The following is a 13,757-nucleotide window of genomic DNA, read 5'->3' on the forward strand; positions in this document are numbered from 1 at the left end:
CATCGTAGTCACTAGTCAGGAAATATTTGGCTAGAGGAGGGCACCGTGCTTACTTCCCACTTCAGTTCATCTGAGAAAAATCTTCAGACTTGGAGGCTGCTGTCCACCCTTAACTCTGAGACCGAGGGGAGAAGGGTCAAATCAAGGATGGGGGATCATGGCAGATCTTGGGAATCATGGCAGATCTTGGGAATCATGGCAGATCTTAAGAATCATAGCAGATCTTGGGAATCATGGCAGATCTTGGGAATCATGGCAGATCTTGGGGATCATGGCAGTCATCACCACAAATAGCAAATACCACCCCAGATGACAGACTACATACTGCACATTCACCTGTAGGAAAGGTTGTTTGGGAGGCCAGATGACTGAGAAGACTCTGGAGAATTCAAGGTAGGGAATAGAAGAAGAATGGATTCACAGCCAGAGAAAATGTCAAAGAACGCTTCCAGTCACCGTGTTTGGGGCCACCAAGAGGCTCCACTTCCCTGGCACGCGGGCTGTAAAATGACTCTACAGAGGTGAAATAATAACTGGAAAGCTGGTAAGGGATCTTTAAGTAGAAAGAGGTTGGTGTCAAGATAAAAACAAGGAGCCTTTAGTCTGAATGAAGGGTCAAGGAAGCTTCAGTAAGCTGGAGACTCTTGAACTAACAAATACTGCTGAGTCCTCAGCAAATTACTTTACATACCCCTCTTAGTACAGGGTGGCAGGACCTCATTCAGCTGCTTGTGAATCAGGATTCTTATTCTCATTTAAAGCAGGGCCATGGCTTCATGTGGACATGATTGACAGCTATTTATCATAAACAACACAATTAGCCCCCTTCCCCGGTTTTGTCTGCTTAGTTGTTTGAGACAAAGTCTTTCTATGTATCCATGGTTGTCCAGGAGCTTGATATGTTGGTGTCGGACTCAAAGAAATCCACCTGCCTCTGCCTCCTGAGTGCTTAGGTTAGAGGCATGTGTCCCACACACCTGTCCCATCTCCTAGCTTTATAGGTAAGGTAACAGGACACAGAATTCTGGAACTAGCTAATAAAGATGAAGAAGGTCAGTAGAACAGTTAGGGCTCTGGTCTGTGTCACACAACTAATCTCTCACTCCCTTTTAACTGGCTGTCCCTGAAACCATAGTCCAGACAGTAATCAGTACAGATTAGCAGTGCTGGACCACTGATTAATACCCCCAAACTTGAAGCTGCTTCAAAATTGGAAGGAAGTTAGCTTATGGTGATGCAATTTATTCATACTGGAGGGACTGGACTGCTCCTGTCTTTGAATGACTGTGATTTCCCAGAGGTCCTAAAACAACCCTCCTACCTCCCCACCTCTCCCCACCCTCACCACCCAGTCCTTCAAGCGCTTAGGGTTTGGGCTCGATGCACGTTTCAAGGGGAGACGTATCTAACTACCTGTAGTTAGTGATTAAAACCCTGAGTCTTGGTTGCTACTTCTGCCAAATGGGGACAAGATGATCATCTGCTCTGAGGTCTTGTAAGAATGTAATCAGCCCCACAAAGGGCAGTGTCTGTAGGAGGATCTGTGTCTAGTCCCTGATAATATGGCTCCCTTCCCATATCTCTGCCTGAATTTACTTCCCAACGGATGAATCTTCAAGATGTAGATGGTGATAGATATAAATGCATAGATAGATAGAGATACAGGGAGAGAGAGAGGATGAGGATGCTGAGGTGGTGGCAGTGGTATTAACATGTACAGAATGACAAAGACACTAATAGTTAGGGACTGGCTCACAAGTTTGTGGAAGCTGGAAAGTGTGTCTTGAACTTGGAGATCAACGCAACAGTTGACATTGTCATCTTGAATCCAAATTCCTCAGGGCATCAGGTTGGTGACTGGGAGCTTTCTATGTGACAGTTTTGATGAAGAATTCCTTCTTTAGCATGTCAATCAGCTTTTTGTCACTGTAACAAAGTAACTGAGATCAACTTACCTGGAGGAATGACTTATTGAGGCTGATGGTTTCAAAAAAAACCAATCACTAATCACCTGGCTCTACTACTGGGACCTGTGACAGACAGGTCAGTATATCATGGCACAGGAACACCCAATGAAACAGGCCCATTTACGTCCTGGGTACTTGGAATCAAAGAGAAACATGAAGGAGTTGGGGCCATAATATGCTTCTTTAAAGGCAACTCCCAATGACCTAACTTCCTCCCACTAGGTCCCGCCTCCTAAGGGTTCCCCTATCTCCCAGTAGTATCACAGGCTGGTAGTAAGGCCTTTAGCACTTGGACCATTCTGGACCCAAAACATGGTGCTCAGGAAAATTGTCTTTTCTCTTGGGATCTTCAAGTTTTAGCTTTAGAAGATCTTAAGAAGACAGATGGGTCACCGTATGCAAATAACCTGCTGGACCCAGAGGCCACTGAGGGGTTAGAAATGTTCATTGCAACAACAAAGCACCTTCTCAGTAGCATCTTCATAGTAGCATCTAGATACCATCTAGACAACATCTGAGTTGAGTTGTCACATAATATTTAACATCACATCACAGAACTGGGAAATGGCGAATAGAAGAGGGGTAAAAAGCAAGGTCTCTCAGTGTTGTCAGTTCGTTATCAAGTCGGTTTTCTTCTCATGCTTCTCTGTGAAGACCACCAACTATATTTTCATGGTCCAGTCCACTAGTAGAAAAACATGAGACAGTAGGAAGTGGATGGTAGGGCTTCATGAAATTGAGAGAATGCATTGTATAAGTTTATATGGTGGGGCTGGAGAGATGACAGTTAAGAGTGGGCTGATATTTCAGAGGACTCAAGTTCAGTTCCTAACATTCAACCAGGCAGCTCACATTTGGAACTCCAGCTCCAAAGGATCCAACACTTCTGGCCTCTATAACACCTGCACTGATGTTCACATACCTACATAGACACGCATGTACACACAATTTAAAATAAAATAAATATTAAAAAATAAACAAGTGTACTTGAATTCAAGCACATGGTGGAAGAAATGGTGGAAGTTGGCTGTGTGGCTCCTCACTCTTTTGAGCTGGACAACGCAAGTGTGGGGGCAGGTGAGGCACCTGGGGACTGGCAAGTGACATCCTGAAGGCTGAGATTGGTATGGATGCTCAAGAGGACACCAGTAACTTTCTGTGCTTAGATGGAGCTGTGCATAGGAGTTTGTACTTGGAAGAGTTCACACATACCTGTCACTGCCTAGAGACTCCGTGGAAAGAACAAAAGAGGCATCTAGCACTTGCAGAAGTTTCTACCAACTACTGTGGTGACTCTTTCAAGGGACCTGGAAGCAGAGACATAAGGATCACACTGGCAGCTCATATGCAAGAGCTGGAAGTTAGAGAGCTAGGCTGTTGTGATATCTACTGGGCCCTGCTGAAAACCTGGTGGGACTTGAACTCACAGGTACAGAAGATATAGATGGTTGTGAAATTGGCTACAGAAAATCCTAACCAATTGGGCTTGTGGGCTGATAAGACCCCTGTGTTATTCGAGTGGAATAGGCACTCCTCAGCCCCTGCAGTGTAAGCACCACTTTACAGATGGACTAAAATCCCCACAAGTGTCTCTGCATCCTGGAACTTCCCTCTCTGTACAATCTCTACTCTTCAGATGTTACCAGGGCAACTGGATACTCTCACAGCTTCACACATGGTGCTCAACACAATACATGTGACTACCCCGAGTGTTTCTACACACCTGTAATCATCTCAATTCGTCAGCAATTCCAGCTGTGCCTGCAGCTGTGCCCTAGTTTTGGCTCTGACCTGGCCACCTGGAGGAAGCATCCAACCTTGAAGGTTGAAGGCTTGCTCCAGTCCCAGAAGGCTTCCTCATTTCATGAGCTAGTACCAAGCTTCAGGACATGACCAACTATAAATTGTGATTCCCATGATGCCTCCTCTGGGTTCAATTCACCTACTACAACAGCTCACAGAACTCAGGGAAGCACCATACATACATGTACCCATTTATTGTAAAGGATATATTCAAGACTACAAACATGAAGTCAGATAAAGGTATATGCAGGGTCAGATATAGGATAAATCGTCTCGTGACAGCAACTCCCACTTTTGTGGAGTTGGGACATGCCATCCATTAGGCACCTGGGTATGTCCTACTTACCAACCTGTACACTCTCTGAGCTATACCGTTAGTGTTGCTGGAAATTTCATTTCTCGGGCATAACAGACTGAATGGTGGCCATTTTTAATCAGGTGAGTTTTCAGGTCCTTTCTTCCCAGGTTGAGAAGTGGAGATATGACTTCCAACCCTTCAGTCATATAGTTGGTTTCCCTGGCAACCAGTCCCATGCCCTACTCGGTGGTCATCTAAACTAGAAATTTTCCAAAACCACTTCATTGACATAAACCCTTATGATCAAAAACAAAGACACCGCCTGAGAAGCACACCCTTCCCAGAAGAACTTTCAGTTGAGGACCGGGCTCCAGCCCACACCCTGGATACAGCCCCAAAGGGAAAGCCTCAGCTGCGGAGTGCATTCTTTATGCTCTTGGCTTGTAGTAATGTTCTTATGTGGTTACCAAGGGCCAGTACAGCAAGCAATTGCTAAGAAGGAAACAAAATGTAATGTGAGCTCACTAAAGCTCATGAATAGCAATGGAAAAATCTTGAGAACAATGATATCTTGGAAGGACCCCACGCCAGGCATGAGCAGAAGACAGTTCTGCACACCAGGACTTTGCAGAAAGAGTAAGCTTTAGTGTGCAATCATTGAGAAAGGAGCCAAAAGCCGAGAAGAAACTCCCCTCGGCACCCCCAGTGGTTTGGTGGCATGGGGAAAAGCAGGGAGACATTGCTTGCCTGTTGGAGAAAAAGAAGAAAGGGGATCTTCATATGTCAAATATTGTCAAACACTTTTAAGCCCAATAGACATAGATAGGTATCTCTGAGTCCAAGTCCAGCCTGATTCTAGGACATCAAGAGCTACATAAAAAGACTAATGAAAACATAAATAATAAAATAAAAACGTCAGTGACCCAGTGAGCTGGCTTTTGTGCATCTCAGCTTGAAAAGCTGGATTCCAGTTGTCTTTGAGAAGATTCTACAAGCTTACCTGAAAAGATCACTTGAAGACTTTAATTTAGAGAATTTCTTTCTGGGTACTTGTAAGTTCTAGCCTATTCCAACATCGAGAGACTTGGCACGTTGCCTAAAGAAAGGGACAATCCTTGGGGAATTCTAAGAAAGAATCTCATGGACTTCCCAATGGAATAGAAAGACTTCAGTGGGGTAGGGGTATTTATTAGGTGGTGAAAGACCAGAGTTAGAAGATGGACAAGATTACTTAGCACTGTGGTGACAGTGAGTGTAGCAGCAGATTACCTGCATATGACACTGCACCGTATGGGGGGCTCCATCTTAGCGAGTCCTCACTTCAAGAGCATAAGCCACTATGTGTGCAGCTCCCCAGCATGCAATGAAGGCAGCCCAGGCTGGTCAGTGTGCAGTCCCAGGTGGAAGGGGATACACACTCTGTATGCAGTTCCTCTCTGGGCAGGAAGAGTAGTTAAGAGGAGCTAAATTGCATGTCCTGATATATTGAACTCCTGCCGTGCAAATGGCAGCATCTTGGTAGTAACACGGGAGCACTGCACACCTGTGACACATGGAAGGAAAGACTTGGATTTCTACCTAAAGTGGTGTGTGCCGAGGCTGTCTCATGCTCCAAGCCAACAACCGACATGATAAACACTTTAGCTACTTATGGGCTTTTGAGTTTTCATGAGAGATGGGGGTTCTTATACTTTGAAGAGTGGTAACAAAGAGTTACTGAGCACAACCTGACATGGAAAGATGTGTTCTGGTCAGATGAAGCTGTACAGAATTTTTGCTGGAACATTTGAAACCATTCAGCCAATACTGGGAAGAAACCCAAAGTTAAGGACAAGGACATAAGCTTTAGTGTGGGTGTAACATTAGCTGACAAGGCCACTGTTACTGCTCTAAAGGACACAGTGGAATAGAGAATTCAGTTTACCTGCAAAAATATTGAGCAATTAAGTTAGCTAACAATGATACAGTCCCAGCATTTGGAGAAAGCCTGATTCCCATGGGAAGACCTTCCAGGGCACAGCCCCAAGGACAGAAAAGGCTAAAATGTGGGAATAATTGTACAACTCAGTTTTACTCTAGGAAAAGCCCATGTTAGCAAAAGATCTTTGCTTTCTTTGATTTTCTTGGTCTCAAGTGCTTTGTTTAGTATTCTTTTATTTACAAATTAATAAGGAGATAAAGTTTAAAAACAATTAAAATTTTAAAAATTACAGACAGAAACTCTTCAGCTAAATAAACTATGTAATAGATCTGGGATGTGACCTCAGTCTGGGTAGCTTACACAATTCATACCTGGTTGAACAGCCTATTACATAAAAGGGTAACTTTCACCTCAAAGTACAAAACACTAAAAGCCAACTTTAAGGAGTTTAAGGGAAAAGCCACCTGACAGGGAACGCATGACAGCAGAAAGAGACTAGGGTGGCTACTGACATTGTGTCCCCTCCCCCACTGTGGGTGGGAAACAGAGTGGATAATGAATGGGAATAGCCTAAGTAACCTAAAAACTTGTCTACCACAACCCAGTTTTTCCATCGGGGTCCCAGGTGGGTCCCAGGTAGGGCCTACTGGGCTCCAAATATTGGACATGTGAGCCTGTGGGGAAATCTTCACATTCAGGCTACAACAAAATCCATAGTTTAATTAAATCTGAAGATATCCCTTTATCTACTCACACACTCAGGCCCCATGGACATGGACATTTTAGTTCCTGCCACACACTACATGATATTGGCACATGATGATGAGTCTACTTCATAGAAGTGGCTTCTGCTAGGGTCATACAACAGTAGTGGGGCGGGGTGGATATAACTGGTTTGATAGATGATGATGATGATGATAGATAGATAGATAGATAGATAGATAGATAGATAGATATAAATATAGATGATATAGATATAGTCATAGACATAGACATAGACATAGACATAGACATAGATATAGATATAGATAGATTAGATTAGAGAGATAGAGAAAGAGAGAGTTTGGCATGGCCTTTTGAAACCTTAGAACCCACCCTACAGTAGCACACTTTCTCCAACAAAACCATACCTACTCCCAAAAGGCCACACCTTTTGACCCTTCTAATCCTTTCAAAGCGTTCCACTAAGTGACTAAGCATTCAAATATATGTGACAGTGGGGGCATTCATGTTGAAATCACCACAGGTGGTAAAGCAGTGTGAACTGTACCCCAGTGAACAAGGATCTAGAAAGAAAGCTCAAGGATAAAGAGGAAAATAAAGGTAGCCTAAGCAAAAAGTATTCAATATGAAGTGAGGGAGGGTAGCCAGAGAGGAAGCTCCCATAAAGAGTATGGGAGCAATGTAGTTTCCACAGGGTTAGAGGTGACTGCCACAAAATGTACTGCCTGTTCCCTTGCAAGGCAGTGGTGCTTCCAGCTTTTCTGCAGCATGTAGAGTCTTGTGTGTAACAACTCAGTTTAGGTTTGAGCACTTAAAGAGTCGGTCACAAGCTAATAGACCTGCAACTTAAGAATGCAGATGTAATTTATTTCACTGCTTAGGTGGGGTGTACTGAGTAACCCCCACGGAGTTCAGCTGGAGCCAAGTGACTGAGGCCTTTAACAGGACTACCCTTAACAGTAGCTTTAACAGTGCATCTGCTCTTAAGACTGTTGTAAGCTGCACCAGCATCCTCAATTTCAGTGTCCTGCCTGTCCAAGGTCAGATGTCCACTGAATGCAAAAGAAATACTTTGGAAATCCTGTAATAAAATTTTCTTGGACTGTTTGAGACTTTATTTTACAGCTGTTTTGTTGTTGTTATGGTTGTGGTGATGGTGGTGGTGTTTGGGGTATACATCTAAAATCTGAGCTCTAAGGAGTGATTTAAGGCAAAGAGAGGCCTGGTAGAGAGGAAGCCTATTAATGACCCCTGCTCTCTGAAAGTATTTTTAAAAACAAACTTTAACTGTTACTATGCAAAGCAAAGACCCATTTGTTTTCCAGGCTTGTCTCTATCTGCCTTGGCTAACTCTCTTCAGTAAAGCTCCTCCTCCCCCAGTCTCCACTCTCCCTCTTCCTCTCTCAACCCTTTCTTTCTTCTATCTCTCAGCTTTACCACTGTCCTGAGCAGGGTCAGTCACTCCCCCTGGCCCCCTCTGTATCTCATTGACACTCAGGCAAGAGACAGGCACTCACTGCCTGCCTGCAGTCTAACCACCACCCTCGACCTGCCGTTCCCTGATCTTTGTGTAAAGCTAAGAAGGAAATCTGCCCACTGACAGCCACTGAAAAATTTGTTGTGAGGATTGTCAACACTCAGAACTGATGCTCATGAGCCAGAGGAAGAATGAAACAGGACAACCTGCTCAGTGCAAGGACCAATCAGAGACCCCTAGTCACAGAGACCCCTTAGTCACAGAAGACCCTATGCAGCAAAATAATTCACGATTGGATGTGGACACTGGCAGATGGTCCGCTTGTTATCTGTAAATGTATTGGTTATCATTCAAGCATTTCTGAGAGCAGGTGGGGGAAACTCATCCTGTGCTGGAGGAGAAATACCCAGCTAGGATCTACTCAGAGAGAAAGTGAGCATCCGTGGGCACATGCCCTGCTAAGATCATTTAGCCAATTAGATTATGTTCTCCAACTACAGTAAAAGCTTCATGTGCACACTCCTGCTGTCTTCTTTGGCTACTGCCTTGGATAGATAGAGGCCACTAGCTATTTGCTGTGTGAATTAATTGATTGATTGATTGATTGATTGATTGATTAACAAACTAATGGCAAAGTAGAATTGCCAAAGGAACTCAGAGAGGAAGAATAATTGAAGGTACTCACAAGGAAGATGTGTTTAAACTTAACCTGACAGAATGGTATTTCTAGATATGGAAGACATAGAGAGTGATCTGATCTAGGCTGTGGAAGTATAAGAAGGGGCAGCTCAGAGGCCACAGTGTGTGACCTAGCAGAGAGGACAGCTAGAGAACACTGTGATATCGGTGACTCTGAAGACTCTGGGCCAGGAATCTTAGCTATTGTGGTTGGATATTTGGAATTTATCCAGCAGGAACAGTGATCTGGGGAGGAATTTTTAAGGTGTATTTGATGGTATTTTTGAGACATAGAAAAATAATTCTTGCAATGATTCTGAAGATGGGTTGGAGTCCAGGAAGCCATGGAAAAAGATGAGAGGGCAGATGCTCAAGGCCAAGCTGGAGGTATGGAAGGCAGTTAAGACTGAGACTGGCTTACAGGAGTGAAGAGGAAGGTCTCAGTGCAAAGGCCATTCGGGGGCTAAGGGTTTGGACTGGAATCAAGTCAGCAAGATGGGAGTGAGCGAGTAGTTGGAAGGGACACCCACACTCATTACCCAGAATGGTCATTTAGGAGTTAAGCCATGCACAATGGAGCATCCCAAGGATGAAGGCCTGGGTCTATTGAAGGATGCTAAAAGAAAGATGTAGAAAACAGTTGGTCATTCATGTTCAGAACTCCAAGAAAACTTCAATGTGTAACTTAGATTTATGAATCCATTTTACTCAGAAGGAAAATGAATAATAAAATATAATACAGTCATTCGATCATTTTTAATTAGAGGGGAAAAAAATGGGACACATAATTGAAATCATGAACTAACACTGACAGTCTCGAAAGGGTTAAGTTCCTCAGCGACAGTCCCTGCTCAGTGTACTAGCATGTTGTATCCTGAGTTCTGCACTAAAATTCCAGGTAGGGAGGGAACCTTGGGTGATCCTGAGGATTGTCTTAGAAGCCCAAAGTCCTGTGTGCATTCCCATGGGTCCACGGAGGACCACTGTAGGTCAGGTACAAGCCCAAACCCAGGAAGGCAGACCTTCAAGTCTCTGCAGTGATCGAGATGGAAGCTCACTGGTTTTGTCAGACAGCTCTACATGAAAACACAGGTGAGGGGCCGGGGAAATGGCTCAGTGGGTAAAAGTATTGGCTGTGCATAAGTTTAGGTCCTCAGAAGCCATGTAAATGCCGAAAATAGCTGCACAGATATGTAACCACAGCCCTGGGAGGGGCAGAGACAGCTCAATAACTGTGACTCGGTCACAATGTGGCTGAGATCGTGAACTCCGAATTCCATGAGAGATCCTGCCCCCAACACATGCACACACACACACACACACACACACACACACACACACACCCTGATGTCCACCTCTGGCCTCCACATATGCATGTATGGGCAAGCATGGAGCATGCGCATGCAGAGAGAGAGGTGGTGAGGAAAGGGAGAGGTTAGTAAACATGAACTAAAATCTCAGCTAGGAGCCGCAAAGGAGGCAGCCTGAGAGGTCAGGATGGGATGAGATGCTTGTCAGACGCCAAGTGGAGCTGTTGTGGCAACAGAAGCTGAAGAGACGAGACAAGGCATGGCACGGAAAGGGCTTCATGTGGCAGGGAGTAGAGGATGATCCAGGGCAAAGGACAAGGTGAACCCGTGCAGAGAGAGCCTGGGGGCTTGAAGTTAGATCAGATAACTAACTAGTTGTCAAAGAAGAGAATCTAGCTGAACAGGAAAAGAATCCCCAGGAAGCATTTGATAAAGCCCAGGCAAATGTCTGCAAAGAAAAGAGAGTTTGCTGAGAACGGGACTAATTAGCTAAGGGTGCATAACAATGATTGCTCATGATAGTAAATGTATCTAATGAATTTTAACAAATTAACTCAATTTAAAATCATTTAATCTCTTTGTGGAAAAATGCCTTAGCAGCGTGCTTAAATATTACTTGGATCGGAGCCGTGCTTGCCAAATAGTCTGCCTTGCTACGTGGGACGATGTTTGCTAGACTTTTCTCAAACTCAGCTGACGCAGTAAGGCAGCTAGACTTGTGCCTGGCTCAGTCGCTGTCCTCTAGTAGCTTAGCTGCCTCCTGTCAGCTGCAGTCTGTGCTCTTCCCATCATAAAGAAAGCAGAGGGACTGTGGGGCTGAAGGACAACTCAGAGTGAGGCAGTGAAGGGGGAGAGACAGCCTCGTCTTCACCCTGACCTAGGCATTTCCTTCGTCTTAGCCCTGCCCTGTAAAACGGTGCTCCAAAGCACAATTTCAAGTCATTAAGTTTCCTTAAACGTGTTTTTAGCCCCGGTGGACCTGCAAAGAAACGTTGGAGAGATGTGTGAGGTATTAATTACTCAAATCCGACTGGGGGGGCTGTTTCTATGAATGAATGCACTTCATTAATTTTTTTCCTCCAGCTCCTTGCTGTTTCCCAGCTATGATCTATTTTCTCTCATCCCAGGGGCAATAAAAGGACAGTGAAAGAAGGATTCGGTGATCGGAGATTCCAGAACAGCTCTCTGCTGAAAAATAGGTCAGGATGTTTATTTATTTATTATCAGAGGAGTGAAAGTCTTAATTCTGTGACAGGTAAAACTGGCCATCACATGCAGAGGTACACACACACACACACACACACACACACACACAATATAAATAACTCACAAAGAGAAATTCACACATATATAAACTCACACACACACATACACATACCTACAGATTTATACACACACAGATACAGAGAGATTCAGAGGCTCAGATATACATATATATACACACAGAGAGAGACACACAGAGGCTCACATATACATACACACACTCAATATACATAACACACAAAGAGAAACTCACACACACATAAACTCACACACACATGCATACACATACCTACACACAGATACACAGAGAGAGTCACACAGACACTCACATATACATACACATACACACAGAGAGACACACAGAGGCTCACCTACACAGACACACAGACTCATACACACAGATTCATCCACAGAAACTCACATACACAGACACACACAGACTCATATATACGAGAACAATGTTATCCTTCTTAGATTAAGATTACAAAGTTGAAGAAGGGAACTTAGTGGGCTGGCTAGTATGTAGATACACACCTTGTCTAGGGGCTCTGGACTCCATAACTTTGCTCACTGGAGCTTCTTCCACAGTCCACCCTAGTCTCTAGCCAGCCCAAGAGAGACACTTTAGAAACCATCTATCCGTCTCCCTCTGAGTACCTGGAACCTTGGTGTGTCCCTCTGCCCCTGGTTGGCTGAGATAATGGGTTGTGGATGCTAACACTGAAACCTGGTGTTCGGAACATATCATTCATCCAAATCCTCCAGGGATAGCCTCTCTTCCCAGCAGTACCCAAAGGTCTTCGTACACTGGCACCTCTCAGCTAGTTCAAGTACATCTTCTCCAGGTCCTACTATGTGCCACCTTAGTTCTGCCATCCTCAGGTACACTAAACCAAGACAACTCTTCTCTTCAGAGTGGATGAATGCCCTCAAGATAGAACAGATAAAGTTATTTTTCACAAACATTTTAAGAAAAGGGAAGTTTGTAGCTGCGCTCCGACTTCTTTAATGTTTACATTACACACATTTGAATAATGCATTTTAAGTCTGTTTTTTCTTATTTCTTGACAAAAGCAAGAGATGGGAAATGGAAGGGTTAGAAGCCTTCCTTCCAAGAGAGAGGGTTGAAGCAATTACATACATCAAAGTAATATTTACAGTTACATTTGAGGGGGGGAAAGACAGAAAATAGTGTTTTTTTTCCCCCAGAAGCAAATTATTTCAGGATGTGTCATAGCATGCTCAAGATATATTAAAAAGAGCAACCAATGGTACTTCTGCAACCTGTTCCAGGCCATTTATAAACCAATTTTTTTTTAATTCCCATATTCACACAAATCTCTCTACCACTGCATATCTTATAATGAAAGCGTTACATGAATATAAATTAGTTTTTTGAGATATATAAATCAAATTAAAATGTCTGAAAAACAACATATTTTTGGTTCCCTCTCTTACTTTGGTATCTGTTAAACTAATGTGTTCATTCCCCATAGAAAATGACAATCGCTGGCATTGAGCAACAGAGGAGGGAGGGTACTAATGAGGGGCAGTGTCACCGTGCGCGTGGCGTTCCTGGGGCCTAAGTCAAAATTTCAGCCAACCTGCTAACGGATGGTGTGGCTTCCAGGAGCTGTCTCCAGCTGTGAAGGTTGAGTCTTCTCTCCAGCTGCATTCCCTGTCCTTCAGACAGTGTGGTATTCGGAGAGTGAATCAATGCTCTCTGTCATGCCTGGACAATAGATAATCAATAAACAATAGTCTGTGCATACTCAATATGTGCTAGGTTGCAGCTTAAGAGCTTGTGAAGTAGCTCTGAACCCTGCCAATCAGATTGCCAGTCTCCCATTTAAAGGTGAAAAGACTGAAAGTTCTCTGAGGCTGCCCAGCTAGTTGTGACATGATGCTCATGAACTGCAGAGCCATCATTATCACTAAGATAGAAAACAGCCCTGTGCTCACCTCTTGCTGCCTTCACATCGTTTAGCATGGGTATTAAGTCTCCATCCTCCTCCAAATTGAAATGTCCACTGAGTACTTGGTTAAGTGCATTGCTAAGCTTAGTGCTGAGGCATACATGGACCATAGGGCCCAGGCTGTGCAGACCATTTCCACATCCATAATCTCCCTTCAACACTAAGATAAGAAAGTCTTGCAGCCCTTCAAGGTATTTGCCTGGCTACATTGACAACCATTTCTCTTGTGTGCAATTTCCCATGAACACAGAGACGGAAACATACCGGTGAGTGCTTTCTGACTTAGACCACACTAAATCAGTCGATGGGACTGGCATGCACCAGACACCATAAAAGGGATG

The 13,757-nt window shown here is 44.1% G+C and overlaps 1 protein-coding gene across 1 annotated transcript in view; it reads left to right on the forward strand.

Annotated features, from left to right (window-relative positions):
* The window catches only part of CLNK (cytokine dependent hematopoietic cell linker), a gene marked incomplete at both ends in the record, with an annotated part of 119,700 nt that overhangs the window by 21,956 nt on the left and 83,987 nt on the right, over positions 1 to 13,757 (forward strand). The window contains one exon of the mRNA XM_080942080.1: positions 11,305 to 11,376. Coding sequence (XP_080798206.1) covers positions 11,305 to 11,376 — 72 coding nt within the window. The remainder of the gene's footprint in view (positions 1 to 11,304; positions 11,377 to 13,757) is intronic.

This window comes from Micromys minutus (assembly GCF_963924665.1).
Source record: "Micromys minutus genome assembly, chromosome: 1".
In the NCBI taxonomy this organism is placed as follows: Eukaryota; Metazoa; Chordata; class Mammalia; order Rodentia; family Muridae; genus Micromys; species Micromys minutus.